The 23,704-nt window shown below is 44.8% G+C and overlaps 1 protein-coding gene across 1 annotated transcript in view; it reads left to right on the top strand.

Annotated features, from left to right (window-relative positions):
* Positions 1–14,290, top strand: part of SORL1 (sortilin related receptor 1) — a 163,983-nt gene extending 149,693 nt beyond the window's left edge. Inside the window, exons 42-48 of the mRNA XM_012809544.1 lie at positions 3,097–3,216; positions 4,092–4,256; positions 5,679–5,853; positions 6,743–6,849; positions 9,574–9,766; positions 12,436–12,648; positions 14,037–14,290. Of these exons, the coding sequence (XP_012664998.1) occupies positions 3,097–3,216; positions 4,092–4,256; positions 5,679–5,853; positions 6,743–6,849; positions 9,574–9,766; positions 12,436–12,648; positions 14,037–14,104 (1,041 nt within the window). The 3' untranslated portion in view covers positions 14,105–14,290. The remainder of the gene's footprint in view (positions 1–3,096; positions 3,217–4,091; positions 4,257–5,678; positions 5,854–6,742; positions 6,850–9,573; positions 9,767–12,435; positions 12,649–14,036) is intronic.
* Positions 14,291–23,704: the final 9,414 nt, after the last annotated feature.

Below are 23,704 nucleotides of genomic sequence, written 5' to 3'. Positions count from 1 at the left end.
AATAGAATATACATACTATGCTTTGAATGTCTTTTGAAACTAATTTGATTAATATTCTTTCAAAAATTTCACAGCACACCGATTGAAAATCACTGCTCTAGCCCCTTCCTGGTTTACTTACCTCATCGGCCATACACAGATGTGCTGCTTTCTAGATCAGTCGTCCTGAATGTTCTGTTATCTCTGCTCCACTTATATTTAGGGCTTCCTTTTCCTTTTGTTTTTATGTGTGCACTGTGGTTCACTGTGATGGGATTTGTGCTTGCTTGTGTTAGAGGCTGGTGTTTACCCCCGCCTGTCCCTGGGCGCACCTTCCCTTGCTGAGACGTGGGCCTTCCCAAGGCTCTTGGCACGTTTCTCCCCCTCCTGCCCCTGAGCCTTGGCTTATGCTTTTCCTCCTCCTCCTTGCAGTCCTTCGCTCCTTCTGCTGGCTAGCAAAGCCTGCTCCCTTCCACGTGATCTTTTTCCCTTATAAACTCTCCCGATGCTTATGGTGGGTGCCAGATTGCATAATGTTTCATTAGTTTCTGTCTGTTGCTCTTATCTCCCAGATCGCCCAAGCTAGTTTGTGAATTCCTTGAAGGGAAAGATTTTGTTCTGGGTTTTCCTCATGAGAATGTGTACAGAATGACATCTATAGTCAGGAATCAGGTCTTATTAGTAAACCTCGGTGAGGAGCGGAGAGACTCGGCTGTGTCTCGCCTCCTGTGTACACTTGGTCCAGAACCAGTTCATGGGGAAACCACCAAGGCTTATAGTCTGTGAGATCAGCAGTCAAAAAGGAAGAAAAAGTAAACTGTACCACATACCCCTGTGTGTGGCAGGAATGGCGCAGGACCCTTTAAACGCGTTTTCCCACTCAGTCCTGCATCTGTTCTTGGTGCTCATTATTCCCATCTTGCCAGTGAGGAAACTAAGGCTCGGTAAGGCTAAGTCACCTGCCAGAGTTGAAGCTCCAGGGGGCAATAGACAGAGGTAGCTGCTTTGGCAGCCTCTGCTGTGTCCTGTGTGCCACACCTGCTGCTGAGGCCGCCCTAGTGATGAGAAGCCCATCCCCACTCTCCCTTTGATCTTTTTTATTTTTAAATTTTTATTATTTACTTTGTTTTATTTATTTTTTTTGAGACAGAGTCTCATTTTGTTGCCTTCAGTAGAATGCAGCGTCATAGCTCATAGCAACCTTAGACTCTTGGGCTCAAGTGATTCACTTGCCTCTGCCTCCTGAGCAGCTGAGACTACAGGTGCCCACTACAGTGCCAGGCTATTTTTTGAGACGAGGTCTCACTTTGGCCCAGGCTGGTCTTGAACCCATGAGCTCAGGCAATCCACCTGCCTCAGCCTTCTGAGTGCTGGGATTACAGGTGCTTTGATCTTGAAGGTGACTCTGCTCATAAACAGACCTTTCTGTCTGTGTACGTACCCACCTCAGGCCATGACCACCTGGTCACATCCAGCTATCTTCCTAGAATAGGGCACCATGCAGAAAACATTGGACCGTCCCTTGGTTTTAGGGTCTCTGTGTGTGAACTTGGACAGTAGCCTTTTATGCCTCATTCTGGCTCAAGCAGTGGTCACACTCAGCAGAGCTTTCGGGCTGAGAGACCAAGTTAGAGCTCTACCCTTTTGCTTCTCATGGGTTCACTGAGGACTCCACCAGGTTGGTCATGGTCTTCCTCTCTACTGTGCGAACTGCCATCATCACTGTCCTGTGGCCCTTTTCCTGCCCTTAGCCACCCCACCTTAGCCAGTGCAGGCCTTGTTCTGGGCGAGATCGTCTTATTCCTGAGCTCCGAGCCCCCAGCCTGGCCTCCCCGTCCATCTCGTACCGTGCAGCTCCCCGGCTCCCCACTGCTGCTCTGTCTGCCTTCACTTTCTCACCCGTTTGAGTTCCTTAACTCTCCTCCTCCTGACCTCCTTGCAGGTGACTTGACTCCCCTCAGGGACCCCTTCCTCTTGCCCTGGGCATGTTCTCCCCTCCGCGCTGCTGAGCAGTGTTAGAGAAAATCACACCGTTACCTGGACTTGGAGGTCCCTTTGCTTATCCTTCCTGGGCTCCCTGGCTCCTCCAAGCTTGTACAGTTCTCTTCCAGCCCAGCTCTTACCTGTTCACTTGCTCTTGGAGAAAATGCTCTTCGATTCTTACAAAGAAAGCTCTGTCAGCTCCTTCCCTCCCATTATAAACTGCCTGTCGGAAGCTTCATCAAATTCCCACTTCCTTGCTTGAAACTCTCTTCTGTTTCCAGTGCATACCAGTTAGGATTAAAAATGGTTCCATGGAACCGAAGACCTGAGAGTAGCAGTGGATCGAAATGGTTTATTTCCTTCTCAATTAAATGAAGTTTGGAGCAGCTCAGTTTGATCCTGCCATTGCCTGTGTGATTCACCTTCAAGGTCACCCTGTGGTCCAAGAGCCTCCTGACATCACTGCCAGGAACTCTAAGCCAGGCAGCAGCAAGGCAGAAAGAGCAGCTTGTACCTCCCTTGCAAGGAGCCCTCTGGAGCTTCCCATGTGACGCTTTGTCTCTGTTTCATTGGCTTGCCAGCTTGTCCCGGGGCCTCTCTGAGCTTGCAGCCAGGTGGGAAGTGTCAGCATTGCTCCAGGTAGCAATTCCTCCCCAGAATCAGGGTTCTACTTAGGAAGAAAGGGAGCAGGGTGTCTGCCGGGCAGCTGGCGGTGTTTACCTTCCTACCCCCACCACGGGCTTCTCAAGACTCACGGTCACTCCACAGCCCCAGGGCTCCCAGCCCACTCAGTGTCCCCTCTGTGCCATCCCCCACTGCCGATGCTAGAATGCCACCTCCTCTTGCAGCTCGTTATTTATAATTAGGTCTGGTTTTCTTTGCTGGTCTCCTCAAGAATGAGCTCATTGAGGATAGAGACCACACCATGTTACGCCATGTTTATCTTTGGGGCTGTATAGACAGGGCCTGGCCCCAGTGCCTTCTCTGTAAATATAATAAATGCTGAATGAATGAAGACTTCTCTCTGCACTCCTCTGACACAGTTCCAGGGTCCCAGAGTTCTAGCAGGGAGTTGAAGGAAATGAGGACATGGCTCGTGCACTGATACCCTTTTCTGTTCCCTGCTCTCACCAGGTTTACGGGATTTTCTATGCCACATCCTTCCTTGACCTTTATCGCAACCCCAAGAGCCTGACCACTTCACTCCACAACAAGACGGTCATCGTCAGTAAGGATGAGCAGTATTTGTTTCTGGTGAGTTCCCCATACCAAAGGGGTGAGAGAAGCTTCTATGTTTTAAGGGATATCTGAAGTCAGTAATGTTGAACTCAAGCTAGGACCGGAGATCTGGGACACCCACATTCCAGGATGGCCTTGTGTAACACGAGGAGAGTTGGTACCCCAGCATCTTTGGGTACCTACTTAAATGCGGCATGAACTTCCAGCCCCATGATGGAGGATTGATAATTTGGCAAATGGGTCATAGGTATAAATAGAAGTGTCAGATTCCACTTCTAGGAATTTAGCCTACGTACTTTTACGTGTGTGCTGAGATAGATGGAAAAAGATGTTTAGTACACTATTCCTCAGGATAGCAAAGGATTTGAAATAACTTAAACGTTTATCAGGAGAGGCCTGGGTAAAAATATTGTGGCTAACCTGCACCATGGAATACAGGACAGCCATCCAATGAAAAGGCAACAACTCTAAATGTTCAGGTATGGAAAAGCTCTGTGCTGTATTAAGGGAAAGAGGGCAAGAGCAGGATATATAATACATGTACAGTTTTTAAGTTGTGTAAGAAATATTTAAGAAAAATTGGCTACATATATGTGCAAATGCAAACACATGTGGATATATGTGTGTATTTGCACATATGGATATATGTGTATTTATACATGTGGATTTATACACGTGTACACACATATCTGTGCTTATATGTGCATAGGGCATTTCTGGAAGGAAGCACAAGAAACTCTTACCAGTGGTCCTCCTTGGAAAATGATCTGGGGGCAGTGGGGAATTATTTTATCTTTTGTACTAATGGAGTTTTAATTGTCTGCTACTATTTTGTTGAAAAAATAGTTAAGATTGCATAAGCTCATGTGGTGCATGCCCTTGGGGCCTAGGTCCGGGTGGTGGTGCCCTACCTAGGGCCATCGTCGGATTATGTTGTAGTGAAGATGATCCCGGACAGCAGGCTTCCTCCCCGGCACCTGCACGTGGTCCGAACGGGCAAAACCTCCGCCGTCATCAAGTGGGAGTCACCCTATGACTCTCCTGACCAGGACTTGGTGAGTGGCCAAGGCATCCGGGCACCCCTGTTTATTCTCAGCATGGTTTGAAGGGGGTGGGGTGGAAGGAGGTTCCATAATAGGGCAAGAAACACGGGCCTAGTGTTTGGAGTTCAGTAGGAGGTCTCGCCCCCATTTTTGTCTGGCCAGAGACAGGATCCTTACTTGGCATTTCTCCGTTATTCCCGGCTGCCATATTCCTCTTCCTCTCCTGCTCACATTCCCTTCTCTGACCCTCTAAACCAGGGGTCAGCAAACAAAGGCCTACAGGCCAACTCCAGCCTATCACCTGTTTTTTTTTTTTTCCTAATTGTTTCAATTAAATTTTTTTTTCAATAATTGCATTAAATCATTAATGTTTTTATTTCAAATTAATATGAGGGTACAAAATAGTAGGTTACAATTGTTTTCAATTCTAAGATAAAGTTCAAGTTCTAGTTGAGCCCTTCACTCAGGGGGATGTATCAACACCCTCACATTGTGCATGTTGGGAGAGATCCTGCCAACTGCCCTCTCTCCTCTTCCCTCCCTTCTCCCCCTGCTCCCCCTCATCAGTCTGTATTTGTGTTTTATTGTTTGTGTGGGCGTGTAGTTGTTTTAAATAAAGTTTTATTTGAAACCAAGCCACACCATTTACTTACATGTTCTCTTTATAGCTTTAAAACCATGAACGGTAGAATCGAATAGTTGCGGTCTCCATCTAGACCTCCAAGCCTAACATATTTATTGTTTGGATCTTACACAAAGTTTGCTTACCACAGCTCTGAAAGAGGGGGCATTGATCCTAGAAAAGGTCTCTTGTTTTCTTGTGCTCTGGCCACTTGTACCTCTGCCCCCTCCACTCCCTCCATCCAGGGGTGAAGGTTTTAAACGCATGATGGTTTTAAATTTCTTCCTGATGATTCAGTTTTCTGTGCTTACTACTTGTCCCTTCATTCTCCCCATCCCCCAATTACAACAGAAGCAATCTGGGAGAACGTAAGCCGAGCTTTTTGTCCTGTGGAGCTAGGATTGAACACTTCTTATTCATTCTGTCTCCACTGATAACATCCATGAACTGTGCCAGTGATGGAGATACAGAAGTTGAATTCTGAATCTGGGCATTGCTTGTTCCAACCTACCCGCTGATGCCACAATAAATGTGGCCTTTTCTAGAGATTTTTGTTTGTTTATTTATTTATTTATTCATTTATTTTGGTAGAGCTGGGAGGTCTCATTGATAATTATGAGTGAATACTTATAGATGGTTAGACCTGGTCACCCCAAAGGCTTTCCAAAGAACAGAGTCAGACTTGGGGGCTGACAATCTTGTTGTGGGCCATAGCCGTTGATATACTTATCTTACTATTTACTTGAACTAGAAGAAGTAAAAAAATGTCAAGTTTCTGATTACCATTCCAATGTCCCTTTTTTTGGTCCTAGTTATATGCAATTACAGTTAAAGACCTAATAAGAAAGACCGACAGGAGCTACAAAGTAAAATCCTCCAACAGTACAGTGGAATACACCCTGAACAAGCTGGAGCCTGGGGGCAAGTACCATGTCATCGTCCAGCTGGGGAACATGAGCAAAGATTCCAGCATCAAAGTCACCACAGGTAAGCAGGAAAGGTCAAGTTCTTCTGCACAGCCAGGTGCCCACAGTGCTGCTGGACCTCCAGATTTGCACTTTCTCTTGGGAACTGCCCAAGAAATGGAAACACTGCCCGTCAGTCCCCATCCTAGGACAGAGCAGTGCAGGTGCCAGTGTCTGGGTGTCAGTATGGGGCCAGGGCACAATGGGCTGGGGATGTGCTGCTGTTTTCTGTATTCTCTAAGTCGTTTTTAATTTCCTCTCCCTCTAGCTTATTTTAACGTTACTAGGGGAGAAGAGGAGGAATTCCCAAGAGAGTTAGGAAATGATTGGTATTTATCACTAAGACGGAGCATTGGATCTGAGAACCTGCACTAAAGGATCTCAGTGGTTCACTGTGGCATCTGACACGGTAGAAAGCAAGAAGAGCAATAACTGGGCAGTAGATTCAAGGGCAGTGAGGCTCAAGTTCAGAAAGCAGGTGATAAGCTCAGTTACTCAGACAGCAGCAGACAGTATCAGGAGTTTGGGTAATGCAGGCTCAGCCCCACATGGGCTGGTGGTGTGAGCTGTGGGCCTGGGGCACACTCCGGTATCAGTCCGGTGCCCTTTGTTCAGAAGAACTTCTCATCCCATTTCATTCCTTCCTCACCACCCCCACCCCGCCCTTGGGTCCAAGGCTATTAAATGAGCTACTGTCCAAATTTCTTGGGCTAAAGATGTTATCACAACAACAAAAGAAAGGCCAATGAAAGAGTCTTTACCACCTGCGAGGCCCTGCTAAGCAGAGTATGTTTTATTTCTTCCTTAACCCAGCCCTCCAAGGCTAGCATTAGTCTCTCTTTGATGAACAAGAAAATGGAGGTTCAAATGTGTATCCACTAACTGCAGTCTGTCTTTTCCATAATTTTCAGTTTCATTATCAGCACCTGATGCCTTAAAAATCATAACAGAAAATGACCATGTTCTTCTGTTTTGGAAAAGTCTAGCTTTAAAGGAAAAGCATTTTAATGAAAGCAGGGTAAGTCCCTCCCTCATTCTCACTGAAATTGAATTGAAATGCTGTTATAGAGATGAGCTCATTAACAGCATGCTGGCATAGATGGTGTAAAAAGAAAAAAAAGGATTAGCTCATGGATGTGAACTTGAGAATTAAAGGGCCATTTTCTGTGGGATTGCTAATTAGGGAAATGTTTATACTGCCCATTAAAGATGAGAATCTCTGCACTAAGCACTTTTCAATCCTGAACTTGTCTTCCCTGAAGAAAGGGACCTGGGATGGAGCCCTCACTGTGCCTCTTGCAGTTGGCCTGGGGCTTGCCAGAGTCCAACCTTTGCCACAGACTTCAAGAGCGGGGCAGTGACTCCAGAATGGGGAGCTGAGCTGCGCTCTTCCCCCTGGAGTCTCATCACTCTCTGTGCAGAGAAATGAGAGGAGCAGGACATGTTTGAAGATACCCTGTTGACTTATGAAGAACATCTCAGTTTTGTTTTGCCATTGGCAGATTCCTGTGGCATTCACAAGAGGAGATGGGGAAGGAGAGTGAGACCTGGGAGTAGATGCACCACCCAAGGGTGGGCAGGATCTTGGGTGGAGATGGGTTGGCCCCAGGGACAGCAAAGCATTAGCTGGATAGGCGTACAGTGAATCAGCTGTGACTACTCAGAGGTACAGTGTAGGCAGAGAGCCCAGGACTCCGAAGTAGTCACTGTAATGCCAGAAGCAAAGCTCAGTTAAAATTTGAGAGTTCTCACCATTCACTCTGAGAATTCTCACAGCTCTCACCATGATGCCATATAAATGGCTAATATCCTTAATTATAAAGAAAGTTTTCAAATTGATGCGCAATAGAAATATTCTAATTTTGGGCAGCCTCTGTGGCTCAAAGGAGTAGGGGCGCCGGCCCGTATACCGGAGATGGCGGGTTCAAACCCACCCCCGGGCAAAAAAAAAAAAAAAACTGGGGGAAAAAAATCATAGAAATATTCTAATTTTGAAAAAGGTACAGGTAATAGTAAAAAATTCCAGCAACAGTAAGTGAGCGAAAGGAAAAAGTTTCAGCCTCACTAGTAATCAATAAAGACATGGCACTTTCACGCTGACTTCCTGAGTTTTGGCGGGAAGAGTGCTACCGGTAAGGGTGATGGTTGGGGAGGTAAGCACTCTGGGAATATAAATCAGTTTAACCTTCTGTAAGGCTCTCGGGTGGTATGTTTTGAAAATGCTGAAGTGTTCATACCCTGTGATCTAGTCATTCTTCTAGGATTTTACCTTAAAAAAACAACGTGCACAAAAAATTTGTATACAGTATTCGTGACGGCAAGAAAAAGGAGACAATCTACATGGCCAGGACAGGAGCGAGAACGGGTTAAATAAGTTAGGAGGAGTTGGTGTTTGTGTAATTTATTTTCTTTATAATTTTATGTCTTTTACAGATGTTCTGTACCAAATATATATCAGGTAGAAAATAGTAATTGCTAGTTTATTTAAAATAAGATGCAGCGATGTGATTCTAGGCTGGTCTGGAGAAGCCCAGTTTGGCAGCCAGTGGCCATCAGGAGAGCCTTCCCGGGTGGCGGAGCCAGCTCTTAGGCTGGGGGTGACAGGCCAATATTCCATTCTTAGTGGAAGGTTCTGGCATGGGCATAGCGTGTCCTTCACCCCTCCTCCTGACTTGCGGTTCAGAGAATGGGCAGGTTGGTGGAATGGGGATCAAAGACCATGGCTATGCAAGGGGGCCTGGTAGATGGCTGGATGTAAGGGATGGAGTCTTTGGGGGAGGCTGTGGCGGTGTTGGTAGCTTCTGCACTAGAAGACGCGGAGATCAGCAGAGAAGTCAGGTTATTAACCTGCATCTCAGTGAGCATCCTAGGTAGGCGCTGTCCCAAGTGTGACTTCCTAGCCCAGGAGTCCAAGACTCTTCTGGGACAGTCTAGCTAGGAAGACTATTTTATTTTCCCCTGCAGTCAATAGGGGCTGAGTCAGCTGAATTGCTTCTTAGGTCTACGCCAGGCTGTTAAGAAGCTGAGCTCTCCTTAAGAAGGGCTAGAAAGCAGATAGCCAGGAGGTGAGCTGGCATATATTCTAAAGCAGGCGTCCTCAAACTACGGCCCGTGGGCCTCGTTGGCCCGCCGAGGACATTTATCCAGCCCGCCGGGTGTTTTTGCTGCCGCTGCCTATCCTGCTTAGCAGCTGACTTGTCCTGGGCCCACAGTTGAGCCCTCCAGGGGTTTGAGGGACAGTGAACTGGCCCCCTGTTTAAAAAGTTTGAGGACCCTGTAGAGAAAGGTCCTGTCTTTGGTAATCGCACATTCCCCTTTCTTACCCTATTGCCAGAGTCCTCGGTGATCTGGATTCATAATCAGTCAAATCCCATTACAGCAAACTATGGCCGAATTATCCATATTCTTTATTGCGTTTAATATTGCCTGAGACAAGTGAACTGCCCACCAGCACCTTGAGCCTGAGTTTGTTAAAATGGTTTTCCATAGGGCCACAGTTTTCAATTCCACAGTGCAGCTCCTAAGTGGGCGTGGTAGTTATTTGAGACATCAGGGATGGGAAAATTTCCATTTTCTGAATTCAGTATCTTGGTGATAACGTGGAAGGAACTAGTGAGAAACCCAGTGTGCTTTAGCGTCTATAAAAGCCCGCGATGAGGAGCTCCCGTAAAGTCGGAACCAGTAATAGAAGCTGTCAGATTCCTCGGCATCTTCCTGAGCAATCTCTTGCGTTTGTTTCCAGGGCTATGAAATACGCATGTTCGATAGTGCCATGAACATCACAGCTTACTTGGGGAATACTACTGACAATTTCTTTAAAATTTCCAACCTGAAGATGGGTCATAATTACAGCTTCACTGTCCAAGCAAGATGCCTTTTTGGCAGCCAGATCTGTGGGGAGCCTGCCGTTCTGCTCTATGACGAACTGGGGTCTGGTGAGTCACCGCTGCTGCCAAGTTTTGTGTTCAGTTCTGGGAACATTGCAGGACTATACAGGAGAGCCTCTGTCACTTGACCACCCAAGGAAACTGTAAACAAACTGGTCAACATAAGGAACTGGGCCTACTGCGCTGATATGTACACGTGGTGTGTGTCCAGTCTGTGAAAATTAGGTCAATTTAAGAAGGTAGTCAGTCAGTGTAGGGAGGTGGTCAATTATGGAGGTTCTATTGAATTGTGGTTTGATGACCATGTGTCTTTCTAAGACATTTAAAATATTCTTTCAGCTCAAAAGAAAATGTATGATGATTTATGTATCAGTGTAGTCAGGTACTGATTTATTTAATAAGTATTTTCTGAAGCAGGTGTGATGCCAGTGCTGGGATCACGAGGTGACCATATTCTGAACGTACAGTGCAACAAAGGCAAGGTTTTGTTTCAAAAGAGGGCTGCATTTGGAAAACACTAAGTTAACACAAGTTTCTCTGTTAGTGTTTGCAGTGGTTTCCAGTATTTTTGGCACCAGGGACTGGTTTCATGGAAATAATTTTTCCACGGATGGGGTGGGGGGACGCGACAGGAGGCAGAGCTGAGGTAGAGATGTGAACAGTGTCAGGTGGCTCTAAATTCTGGTGAAGCTTTAACTTGTTCCCTTGCTCACTGGCTGTTCATCTTCCGCTGCATGGCCGGGTTCCTAACAGACCTCTGACTGGTACCAGTTTGCAGCCAGGAGTTGGAGACTGTGATTTTACAGGACTTCTCAGAGCCTCTGACGTGAGATCATCAACCACTAACTGATTTTACAGCCCTTCCCTTTTCTAAGCTGTCAGCTCAGGACCAGCATTTGGCCTGGAACTCCTGTCTTAGGGACGCTCAGAGATAATAGTATTGGGACATCCTAGTGTCAGAGAAGAGGACTTTTCGATTTATACAGAAACTCTGCTTCTATTGTAATACCTTGGCCAGGATTTCAACACCTTTTGCCACTGGTCTTTTTAGTTCTGTTTACTCCCAGCCAAGAACTAACCAGTGCCCAACCCAGAATCTTGTGTTACGAGTTGTTGAATGTCCTACCACCTAAGCGTCCCAGCGTGTGATCTTGTGTGGTATTTATCCCTGGCACCCGTCTGAAAAAGCTGAAAGAGGGAAACATTGCCTGCCACCTCCCTTTGGGGAATCATAGTATATTAGAGGTTCTGAGAAGGTTCTACCAAAACAAACAAACAAATAAAAAAAAACCCAAATATCAAAACTCTTGCTGAGCTACCACTTCTTAAATAGAGCCCCGTGTTTGTGCCAAACCAATTAGCAACTTGTGAAATATACTTTGGGAAAACCTGTTGTGAGGCCCCCTACGAGCACCTTTATGAACCCAAGGTTGTGGGCACAAGGACCTGCTTGTTGGGCCTCTAGGCCTGCACCTTCTGCACCTTGCCCTGGATATCCGCTTTCCCCTTGGGAGTGGGGCAGGGATGGGAGCTCATTCCTTCCTGTTGCCTTCTCCGTGCTGGTGTCCTCTGAATGCATTGCCTTTGATTTACCACTGCAATGTCGGGATAGATTAGGACACAGTAAAAAAGATTTTGCTGGAGATTTTCTGGCAAGGAGATAATGAAAGAATTTAAATACAGGCATGAATGGTTCGATAAGCTGTGTAAGGTAAGGCTGCTCTCTGGCCCTTCTTTATAACACCCTGTCGGGATGAGACCCCAGGTAGCTACGGAGCTTTCTCCATGAGACAGAGGCCTGGCCTGTACCGTCTCCTATTCCAGGGAGCAGCCCCAAGCCTGCTGAGTCTTCTCGTGGACACTTAGACCAAGGAGGGTCTACTCTGCTGCTTTTGCTAAAATCTGATTCCCAAATTTCACTTTCCTGCCTCAAGTTCAGACTTTCCTTGGGGTTTTCACCATAAAAAGTCTATTCCTTTCAAGGAGACTGGCCCCAACCCAGCAGGGTGGGAGGTGGGGGATGGCTTTGCCCTTGTGCCCTTGAGATACAAATTTATTAGTAAATCGGAGGCAGATGTTTAAGACAGTGGGAAGGGGGCACTGTTGTTAGGTTATAAACACCCAAATGGGTTTGCAAAGAGCTTTAAAAAATGTTAAATATATATGGAAACTTCTTTCTTTCTCTTTTTTTACTTAAGTAAAAAAACCTCATAAAACTTCACGAGCTGTTAAGTCGGTATTGTAGTAAAGGAATCTCGTTTGTATCACTTAATGGAGCTTCAGGTAATTGCAGTTCAGAGTGACTTTGGTGCCAAGTAGGGGGAAATAATTGCAATCTCGTTAATTAGTGGTCTGATTTCACATCCTCTTATGTAAGGCAAGCAAGTGGTCTTAAGTAATAATGCTAATGAAATCAATGTTGATACCCCAACAAAGGTCTCCCTTCCAAGAGATTATCTAAATAACCAACAAGGCAGTGATTAGGAGTCTAATGTAATTACCGTATTTGCATGCACAAGGCCCTTGGTCTATCAGCTCATGGCAAGTAGTCGGGAAATAATCAGGCATCATGCACGTGCAGGAATGTGTCACCCCAGACAGGCGGTTTGGGTAGCTGTTGCCAACTCCTAGCTTTTTTGGTGTGGGGCCTTGAGGAGTTGCCTGGTTCATTCTCTTGCCCTCAGGTAGGCTTATTGGTGGGAACTTTGCTTTGGCAGGTGGAGATGCATCGGCGATTCAGGCTGCCAGATCTACGGATGTTGCCGCGGTGGTGGTGCCCATTTTGTTCCTGATTCTGCTAAGCCTGGGGGTCGGGTTTGCCATCCTGTACACAAAGCACCGGAGGCTACAGAGCAGCTTCACTGCTTTTGCCAACAGCCACTACAGCTCCAGGCTGGGCTCAGCTATCTTCTCCTCTGGGGATGACCTGGGTAAGTGGGCAGGGGAATTGGGTTCTTCATCCCGGGACAGACACCCCCATCCACCCTGCAAAAGCCCAGGGCTTCAGCAATACCTGGTTTCAACTCATCTTTTGACACCAGAGAATTATTCCTGAAGCTGTGATTCTACTGCTTTGGGTTAAAACCAGTCGGGGACCATAGCTTTTCACTTTTAAGTTAAAAATTTGAATTTAAATCTTAAAGTGCACGTTCTCGATCATACAATTCTGGCCTGAAACAGGGAGCAGCTTTATGGAAGAAATGGTAGGAACTTGTCTTGCCCAGGAAGGATAGACAGGCCCCGGGGAGGGTGCTGACGTATGGGAAAATTCTCGAGAATGGCCAACCTCTCTGTCATCCTTCACAGACCTGGAGGTCTGACATCCCTGGGGATCCTAGTCCGGATGAAAAGTAATTAATGCCTTCCTAGTTGGCTACTATCGAAAGAGGCCCTTTCCATCTTACGGTTCCTCTTTCCAGTCGACAGTGTAACTGTACCAGCCATTCTTTTATGTATCGGTAACACATAGCAAGGGTGAAAAATGGAAATTTCCCCGTTTGAATTCCTTACAGGCTGAACTTCCTGAACACTGATAAAGCTGTTGGCTGTGCCTGTAAGAAAGTGGGTGTGTTGAAACACCTGCCCAAACTCAGACTGCTGCATGGGAGTTAATTTTTTCTGTAAACTCGTTATAAATTATTTTTCCTTGTTTATGAAGGCATGCGTATATCCCCGTTCTCTGGTTATGGGATGTTAGCTCTATTCCTTTTGATTCCCAGTTCCCTTTCTTGACTAATAACCAAGGACTTGGCTACCTTGCAGGAGCAGGGTAACTTCTTTGCTTCTGCTCTTGGGACTAGAGAAGTCAACCTGTTATGGGGCTACACAGTGATCACTGAGCGTGGGTCAGTGCTCAGTTACGCAGGATTGTACTGGGGCTGGTTACAGGGGGACAGAGAGTAGTCTGGGAAGCTGTCCTCATAATACTTAAACTCCTCCAAGGTATTTGTCCTTGATCAGTTTGGGTCCAAAAGAGAAGACAGGCAGTGAAGTTCACTGTCCTATGTGGGGTGTAATAACTCAAGTTGCTGAAGTCAAATCACCTATTTAGCTAGGTAATGAGATTCTTTTTCATAAAAGCTTTGCTTTCTTTATTTGGTTAAGTTCAAAGTACTATTAAATAAGCTTAGGCATCCATTGATGGGGAGAAGGTGGACAGGAGTGACAGAGGGAAGCTGGGCTGGGTTTTAGAACTGATGATCATAGCCGGCTGTGGTGTTGACTTTCCCAGCTGGGGGGTCATGATAGAGTTGGAAGGGTCATGGGGTCAGGTAAAAGTGTGCTGGAACTCACCAAGGTCTGACTGTTTTGTCTTTAGGGGAAGATGATGAAGACGCTCCCATGATAACTGGATTTTCAGATGACGTCCCCATGGTGATAGCCTGAAAGAGCTTTCCTCACTAGAAACCAAATGGTGTAAATATTTTATTTGATAAAGATAGTTGATGGTTTATTTTAAAAGATGCACTTTGAGTTGCAATATGTTATTTTTATATGGGCCAAAAACAAAAAATAGGGGGGGAAAAAAAGGAAAGAAAGGAATGAATAAACTTTGTAGTCATCAACTGTGAACTTCAAGCCAGGTTGATTTTAGTAACCAAATTGCTTTGATTTGACATTAATGTAGTCTTACAGGGCTGTGCTTGCTGGGCATGCTTGTAAGTCTGTGAGATAATTTTGGTTCAGTCAATTGGCCGTTCTCTTTATTTTTCTAAGACACGGAAATGTATTTAATAAAAACCTCAAGAGAGAGTGATGGATGGAATCCCTTCTCCTTGAAAGCGTGCTCATATTTTAAATGTTGCTTGGATTAAGTTTACATGAGAATGTTTGGGTGTATTATGGGGGAAGGTTTTTTTTATGTTATTTTGTTAATTTATTGGGACTCTGTGTAAGGCCAGACTTCAGTGTCGTCAGATACCGTATGTGTCTCACCCATGGGGTTAGGGGTGGGGAACAGAAGTGTTTTTGGCTGCCGTGCCGGAAGCAATCCCTTTCTGTTCACTTACACGTCACGTAATGGTCTTTAGCAGGAGAAAGCTCTGAGTCATTGCTGGATTTCAATTAGAAAGAGCCACAGCTTGGGAAGCCCCGCCAGGCAGCAGCTTCCTGTCTCATATTAACTGATGGAATTTTCCTGTACATCCCTCTGTACCAGATGTAGCATCGAAAGCTACAAAATGACACTGCTTTCTTATACACTGGTTTCATCATCATTGCAAAACCTTGGTTGTGGGAGAGAGTTCTAGATCTGGGCCGTGACAGGTACGCCGGCAAATGCGGCGTGCCATTTTTCCAGTTTTTGGATTTTGCTTACCACTATAGAGAGTCTTGAATGTAAAATTTTGTGTTGGGGTTCAGGTGGCCGCTTACTGTCTTTAAAAATCCATCCTGATATGTGCAGTCATTTTGAATTGGGTCAGTGCCTTCTCTCTCTCTCTCTTTTTTTTTTTTCCTTTCTTCCAACTCCCTCACCTGTGCCCCCACCCAATCTAACAAAAAGATACTCCACACTGTCTCAGAGACAGCGGGGATCTGGAAGTTAGAGACCACTCTATGCAATCCACAATAGCAACAACGAGAGTTGTTCATGTATTTTCTCTGTAAAATGAATCTACTGTTTTTCTTTTGCTTTTAAAATGCCCCCACTGTATTCTAATCATGGCCACTTGATAGCTCCGTAGAATCTATCTGGACTGACCCTGTAGAGTTAGTGTTGTAGCCCCCAGCGTCTCGCGTTGTTGTGACTTGTACTGTATGAACCTCTGCAGAGATTCCTCCCCCTGAGGAGCAGTGAGCTCTGGGAATATTCCAAAGTCACGCCTCGGAACCTGTGTCCTTTCCATGCAAGCTTTGTGAACCCCCCGCCGCCTTCGATGCCATGTAGCACCTTCTCACAGTGTTTGGTATCATTCTTGGGTGATAGGAAAACAAAGAGCCAATGAAATGTTTGCATTTTTTAAATATTTATGTATTTGTTTTAGACGAGGAGTGTTTTAAACTGTAGACATTTAGTGTGCCATGTGGGTGGGGCCGTATTTCCTTTTAACAAGTGTGGTGAGCCTTCTTCCTGCCACGATTTTCTCTTTCCTGTCGTTCTCCTTGTTAGGTGTTGAGTTTTAAAGACTGGAATCTCTTTGGCTTTAGCGTTTCTTATCCTGGAGTTTTGTTCAAACCTCCGAGCCCTACCACCCCTCCTTCCATAAGCTCTTCAAGTAGCTGAAAGATTAACAATCTGGTGGGAGGCAAGTCGTTTAATTGAACCACTAGAAAGTGTATTTTCTTCTTCTTCTTCTTTTTTTTCTTTCCTGCCAACTTCTTGGTGGCATTTGTAAAAAGCTATGATATAAAAGGCTCTGAGATGTTATTTTCAATTATTCCACAGGCAAAGCCTATTTTACAGAGCATATGTCTGCAGTTGGCAGCTTGGGCTATTTCGAGCATCCACTTCTAGTTACCAGTGCCTCCCAATGCTTAGGACACAGTACTGTATGGACTGGCCATCACCCCTCTCCTTGGAAAATGCCACTGTGCTGTTTGAAAAATAAAAAAAAGCAGCCTTTTAGGGCTAGAGTATTTTATATAAACAGAAGAGCTAAGTTCCTAAAGACTAAGCGAGATAGTTGCAGCTATGTAATTGTATATTTTTTATGAACTTTTGAAGCACGCACTCCTGTTTCCTTCTGCCTAGCTTTGTGGGCATTTCATGTATGTGTGCTGTCTGCAAGAGTCCAGAGGTTGGAGTGACAATAGGAAATGGAAACAGATACTTCATGCAGCCTTTGAAGGTGACCAGATAACTGTCTTCCCTGTGACGAGTTGGAGCCCTTGGTTACTTGTGAAGACGGGGCTTTTGTACCTGGATGGAGACGCCACCTTGGAAAGTTTACACGGCACAGGGAAAAGATCTGATTCTCTGCCAGGTTCCATTGGGTTGTCAGAGGCCAGCAGCCATGTGGACCACCTTGGGCCACCAGGATTTGTGTGAGTTTTCTCTGGAAGCTGATTTTGTTCTTGGATGTATTGGACTTTATGAGATAAGGGTCCATGTGGATAGAATGATGGAGAGAAGAGTTCTGCAGAGGATTCCAGGGAGAGACCGTGTCTATGCAGAACTGTTTCCAGACAGGTGACAAGCTCCAGTAACTACTGGCTACCCTGGCAAGCAGGGTGAATAGTTATGATTGTGGGTAACTGGCTAAAACTTATGACTTTTGGAAAAGTGTTTCTTGGGGTTCTGTCTCTGGCAGGATCACTGGGGATATTTGGGTGGTGTGAATGGGGGACACAGGACTTGGTGTTCTCCCCTACCCCTTAGATGAAGGTATACTGAACAATTTAGAGAATGTGACCTTTTTCAAAGCAGTGGCCATTTGGGGGGAACGTCAGAGATCAAATAATATGGTGAGCCCCATGTAGATAAGCACCCACTTTTCCTTGAGGGGTCTTGCCTTGACATACCTGCCCAGTGGTCATCCAGCAAGTAGGATTATTTTTTCAGTCCTTCTTTAGGGGCAGAAACCCTATCCCCCAGTCATGGTGAATCTTTGAGGATTCTTTTCCTTCAGCAGACAGTTGGGGGCAATCCCAAAGAGAAGGGATCCATAGACAGAAACAAACTGGATACCACCGGAATCGACTCTAAAGCTCTGTGCAGAACTTTCCGCGGGGATTGTATTTTGACCTTCTTACGATGTTATTTTTCTGAACTGGAGTGTGTGCTGCCTTTCAGGTACAATTTTTGTGTAATAAAAGCCAGTGCATTAAGTTTCTATAGACTACTTTCTATGCAAGACTGAGATATGGAATAGATAGCAAGGGATATGTACTGTTGGGTACGCAGACAATGAATTGGTTTTCAGAAGGAATACCACCACCGAACATGGGTCGAGGGAGGATAGATTACATGTATGTTTCTGCCCACTAATTTTGAGCAGCCATATTATGAATTAAATCATCAGAGCCAAGTAATAACCCAAGAATGGTATTAGTTTCATGTGTAATAGCTGAAATGGGATAAGCATGAATGCCGGAGTGGAACATTATCCTCAGATATTCCATGTCACTTCTCATTTAAAGACTCTTGTTACGAATTATTAGAAACTTTAGGCAACGTGAAAAGTATTCGCAGCAAAATAAAGACCTATTTTGCTCTTATTTAAAGTGAAACACTGTATAACTTCTCTCCAAAGTGAAATTAGGTGTTTATAATTTCAATTGCCTGGATAAGTTTCCAAGTCACTGATTTCTGCTGAAGATTTTACTATATTGTTGCATAATTTTAAGATAATTTTTGTCTCAATGTCAACTTTTTTCACTGAATAAAAATTTAACTGGGTCAAGGAAGCACCTATTTGAAAATCTGCTCTGTGTGTGTCTCGAGTCGTTCTTTTTGAGTGCAATAAAGATGGCTAACCAGTCTCCAAATACCATTTCATTTGTCTGTTTTAAAAGGATGTTTATTTCATAGATGAGAGGACACCGAGGCCTGGGATAATTTTGTTATTAACAAGCTGGTCTCAGATGGTGGGTCCTTGAAGAACACGCTGTCTTTGTGTTGGCTGAGGACGGGGGAGATGTGGAGGCTGTTTTGAAGTAAATAGAATTATTCCGTAGGGGCAGTGACTAAAGCGGCTCTCTTAAAGCTGTAACTACGTTTGCTAAGAGACAATTTGCTAAGAAGGTAATTTTCAGATCTAAGAGAAGGAAGCACAGCAGTGTGGATGGGCGTGTGTGTCACGAGCACTTTCTGAGGTTTCCACAAAGTCTTTGTAGACTGCCATGCGCGGGCAGGCCAAAGTCGAGTGGACCTGTAGGTCAGGATTGCAGAGTTTGGGGGTTGGTGGGGCTGGGTTTTAAGCATTTTAACAGATCCTCTGATACGTGGCTTTCATTTAGGTACGGAGCCAGAGCAAAACCCTGCAATATTAATCATCCAGTTTCATGGAGGAGGGAAAAGAGGTATAGAGTGGTTAAATAATTTGCTTAGGGGTAACCAGGGAGTGAATGGCAAAACTAGATTTCTGATCCCAGAAATCACCGTGCCGCTTTGTCACCCTTCAGAGTCATAACACAGCAGACTGCCAGGTTGCACCAAGCAGAATCCGAAGGGGAGACCCACCACCTGGACCAATCTTCCTGGTCACGGCCTAGCCCTTAGGTTTTTAGGCTTAGATAATTTCTGTGATAGTGCAGCCAGACACCCCTTACCCAAGCTCAGGGGACTAGTATGCATTGTGTCTATTGGTTAATTCACCCTGGGAAAGAGTACTGCCACAATGTCAGCATGAGCCGTGCGTTCTCCCAGTTATAACTGGAAGGTTGTTTGGTGAGCAGGGGCAAAGAATGAAGAATGGCGGGGGTGGGGGGGAGTCCAGGCTAGGGTAGCGCTTGGGCAATAAATATTGAATGAGTGGACGAATGTTTGACACTCTGCAACAGGAGTAATGTACTCCATATGAACTTAGGATTTGAAACCTCCAGGTCACAATTCCTGTATCCATTTCTATGTAAGAAGGTCTTGCCAATGGGGTCTAATATTTGAAGTTCGTTCTCTGCATTTTCCCTGGGCTGGATTTGGGCACTACTGTATTGGCCAGTTTTTTTCTGATTCATTTTTTTCCCTGTCCTGTTGAGCAAACCCCTCATAATATTAATGCCATTAGAATGGAAGCTAGAGAACCCTTGCAACTATCAGATTATTCTAACTATTAGTGTTGATTTTAAAGTTCCTCTGGGAAGAACGTTTTTGAGTCCTAGGAGATACCTCTGTGTGGATCCCAAATTCCAATGACACCTGCCAGCTCTGACTATCTGGTCTAGCCCACAGCAAATTAAAAATGGGTTGAGGGTTCAGTGCCCATAGCTCAGTGGTTAGGGTGCTGGTCACATAAATTAGGGCTGGTGGGTTTGAACCCAGCCTGGGCCTGCTAAACAATGACAACAACAACAAAAATAGCTGGGCATTGTGGTGGGGCCCTGTAGTCCCAGCTACTTGGGAGGCTGAGGGAAGAGAATCACTTAAGCCCAAGAGTTTGAGGTTGCTGTGAGCTGTGATGCCACAGCACTCTACTGAGGGTGACATAGTAAGACTCTGTCTCAAATAAGCAAATAAATAAATAGGTTGAAGCAGCTAAAAGCAAACACCTGAAATGATAGACAAGAAGTTAGGAGCCTTAGAGTTAGACTACTGGAAAATCTGTGTTAGAGATAAAGGAATTTCGAAGAATGCAACTTGCTGGGACTGGTTAGCACAGGACCAGGGCCCTGCACATTATGGGTCCCTTTGGCTAGAATAATTATAGTTCCCTTCTGTTGAGCATCTAATCTTTGTTACTTGCTATGCTAAACTCTATGTAGAAAATGTTTTTAAAAATCCTAAAAGTGATCCTATCATTTGGGTGTTCATCTGTTTTTTTAAAGACAGTCTTAAGAGAGGTTGAGTGAGTACTCCAAGGACTCACAGAAAGTGGGAGAATCAAAATAATCTAGATTTATTGCATTCTTGAACTCCCACTCTGAGTCACCATGCCCCTTTGCCCAATTGATACAATGTTAGAGGTCTCTAATAGTAATACTGACTGTCTAGGGATTCCAAGGATACAGGTAATACATTTTTAAAGGATTCCCACCAGAAAGATTAAAAAACGACATTTGGAGACATGAAGAAGTATACTTAGATTTCTTTGCCAAATCATTTATGCGGAACACAGTATTCCCTGCTGATGGTAGATCAATGAAGCTTTTCTTCTTTTAATTGGAAAATGTTTTTCCAAAGAGTTCAGTAATTAGGAACACAGAGGATTCTTTTGCTTTGTAACGACCCAGGTAGATTTGATCAAAATTCTCTGCATCTTAGGAAAAGAATGTTCACTGCACGTTTTTTCATCTTTATTCATGTTTATAGTGAAGCATGTTGTAACATGTTCTATTAGGGCACTAACTGGGCTAGCATGAGACCATCAGGGTCCCACCCAAACAAGGTGGCTGCCATTGTTTTCATCCAGCCCCAACTGGCTTTGATGCAAGTGCCCCATTAATTTTTTAAAAAGATTATTTGTAGAGTAATTGGAGCCTCCAACAGTTTACAGAACAATGATGCTATGCTTTTAAAAATGCCAATGTTAACAATTGTAATGTTGCAACCCTCTTTAATGCCAAAATGACAATTGGCAATGTTTGGGAGTATTTATATGAAAACCATGACATCTCATACTTGAAACTCAGCAGCCACAAACTTTGAAGAAGAAAAAAGACTGAGATTTAAATGTAAATCAGCCTTTTATGAAATTTGCCTTTTGGTAGTACACCAGTCTGTAAGGCCTTCAAGAGCGATCAAACAGGTTTCATAATTAAAACTTATTTTTCAACCTTTCTTTTGCAAAGGTTGAAATAGGAGTGATCATATGAGTTATCCAGGGATTGATCACACCCCTAGGTGGTGCAGAACTGTTGGGGGCCGGGGGGTGGGGTGTTACATATCTGTGTTTTAACGAATTCTTGATAGCCAGCAGTTGGACAACACTCTCTTGGCTTCGTAAATACACCTTATCTTGGGCCCTCAACCAATTGACTGCTTCCCTAGAATCAGCACCTTCAAAGGGGGAAATTTTATCCACGGTGAGGTGAGTCAAGGGGATACATTTAAGACTAAAGACAACACACTCAAAAGGTGTTCCAAAAATATTTTGGATGATGGCAGCACTGTCACGGTAAGGGGTAACAGCAAATGTGTTATTACTGCATGTCAGTTGCAGTTCTGAGTGCTTCTTACTATTAACTCATTTAATCCTCACAACAGCCCTTGAAGGAGATTATTATTGTTCTCATAGATAATGGAATTGAAATACAGAAAGATCAAGAAATTTGTCAGTATCGCAGCAATGGCAGAACTGAGATCTGAACACGGGCAGCTTGGCCCCAAACTGTGCTTTCGATGACTTCACTGCACAGTCACCTCCAAGTGACCCTTTTGCTTGAGTGCCCACTTCAGGAATGTATTCTGACCAGCCAGTTCACCTTTTTCAATACAATGACATTATGGGGGGAGGGGGGAATAAAAGGAATGTGTCTTAAGGATAAAAAGCTTGGGGAAAGCACAAAGTAATGAGATTTCTGGGTAATCCCAGAGATAACCACTGTTAAAATCCGGTGAGTGTCTGCTATGGCTTAGATATTTGGCCTCTCCAAAGCTCATGTTGAAATTTGATCCCCAGTATTGGATAGGGGGCTTGAGAGGTGTTTGGGTCCTGGGGACCTCTGTCCTATACCAAGTGAGTTTTTGGTTTATCAGTTCACAGGAGAGCTGGTTGTTTCAAAGAGCCTGGCACCACCTCCTCCTCCCTCTCTGGCTCCCGTGCTCACAATGTAATACACCTGCTTCCTTCCCCTCCCCCTTCGACCTTGATTGGTGGCAAACCCCCTCCAGAAACAGGTGCTAGCCCCACGTTTCTTGCGTGCGCCGAGTAAACCACTTTCCTTTATAAATTACCCAGTCTGTTATTTTCTTTATAACAACACAAAAGACTAATACCGCGTCCTCTTACCACTTCAGTCTATATGAGCAATTGCATTTGCTTGCCGTTCCGCTGTAAATATAACCAAGTGCACGTGGAGGGGTATCCAGATCTGTCAATTCTCTCAGGTCTTGAACCAACCACAAAGGCAAGTCTGCAGATAGCAGAAGCAGAGCCCTTTTTCCCTTTTGTGCCTAGAAGCAGTTTTGATACAGACTTAGTGTGAAGACCAGTGGAACTAAGAGATTGTCACCATGCCGCCAGCTGCCTTGCCCCCTTCTCCTATCATTAGAGTCAAGTGCTGAGTCATTTTCCACACCGATGGAGCTCGTGGGAGAGTTCATTGGAGTCACCTGTTATCTCTGGCTCACCAAGTTCCTTAATCAGAGTTTTGCTGCTTGGAAGATGGGAGAAGGAGCTATCAGTGCATCCCACCAAAGGCCGTAGACAGTGTAAATACACAGAGGGAAACGTAAGCAGGAGCTGGGTTGCGAACACGGCTTTCAGACGAAGCATATTTGGTACAAAAGGATCCTGACTGGTCAGCAGGGATATGTCCGAACTCTAGGAAGGTAAGGGGTGTCTAACATGTGCTAGAGGCCAGGTGGTGGGACTGGTTTGCATGCGTCTGTGTGGCGAGGAGGAAAAAGAAAGGGGGTTGGAAGGAGCTTTGAAGGTATTTAGTGTTGGATGGTGAATACTTTCTGCATTTCAACTGGGAACGGAAATGCGTTAAATGGCAAAACAGTTTTCCTAAGTATTAAATTGCAGCAGGAGGATATTTACAGAGATTATTATGCCAGAGCTAGCTAGAGGGTATAAAATGTGGATTCTATGTGAATAGATGCTAAAGCCTCTATTGAAATCTGTTATAAACGTCTGCAGACTTTAGGACAGAGAAGAATCCAATAGCGGAAAGAGAATCCTGAGGACTCAGTACTTGCTGGAGAAATTAACAGTTAGTGTGAGGTCTTAAGCTCTAGCTGCCAAGAGTCAAAACTCCCTGGTCAATAGGGTGCCTGACACGTGGATCTAATAGCATCATTTATTAAAGAAATACTTTATCTCGTCCTGTGTTAGTCACTGAGGCTATAATACAGAATAAGAGACTTATGATTCCTGCTCTCCAGAGCAGCGTGTATTAAAACTTCAGCATTGAGAGGCCTTTTTGTGTCCTGTATGGGTGGTATAAACACTTTTGTATTAAGGCAGGACAAAAATGGAACTCAAGGACGTTACATGACTTGCCCGAGAGCTAATCAGTGAGCTAATCAGTTTAATCCTAAATCCCTGGAGTGAAACCTGGTCCTGCACACCCCTTGATTCTATTGGGGTGAGGTCGTATCCCCCAGTTTGGATTTTTTTTTTTTCCTGAGACAGAATCTCACTATGTCGCCCTTGGTAGAGTTCTGTGGTGTCAGCTCACAGAAACCTCAAATTCTTGGGCTTAAGTGATTCTCTTGCCTCAGCC

Source organism: Otolemur garnettii, unplaced genomic scaffold (assembly GCF_000181295.1).
Source record: "Otolemur garnettii isolate 467f Iridium unplaced genomic scaffold, OtoGar3 scaffold00108, whole genome shotgun sequence".
NCBI lineage: Eukaryota > Metazoa > Chordata > Mammalia > Primates > Galagidae > Otolemur > Otolemur garnettii.
This window is presented reverse-complemented; position numbering and strand designations above follow the sequence as displayed.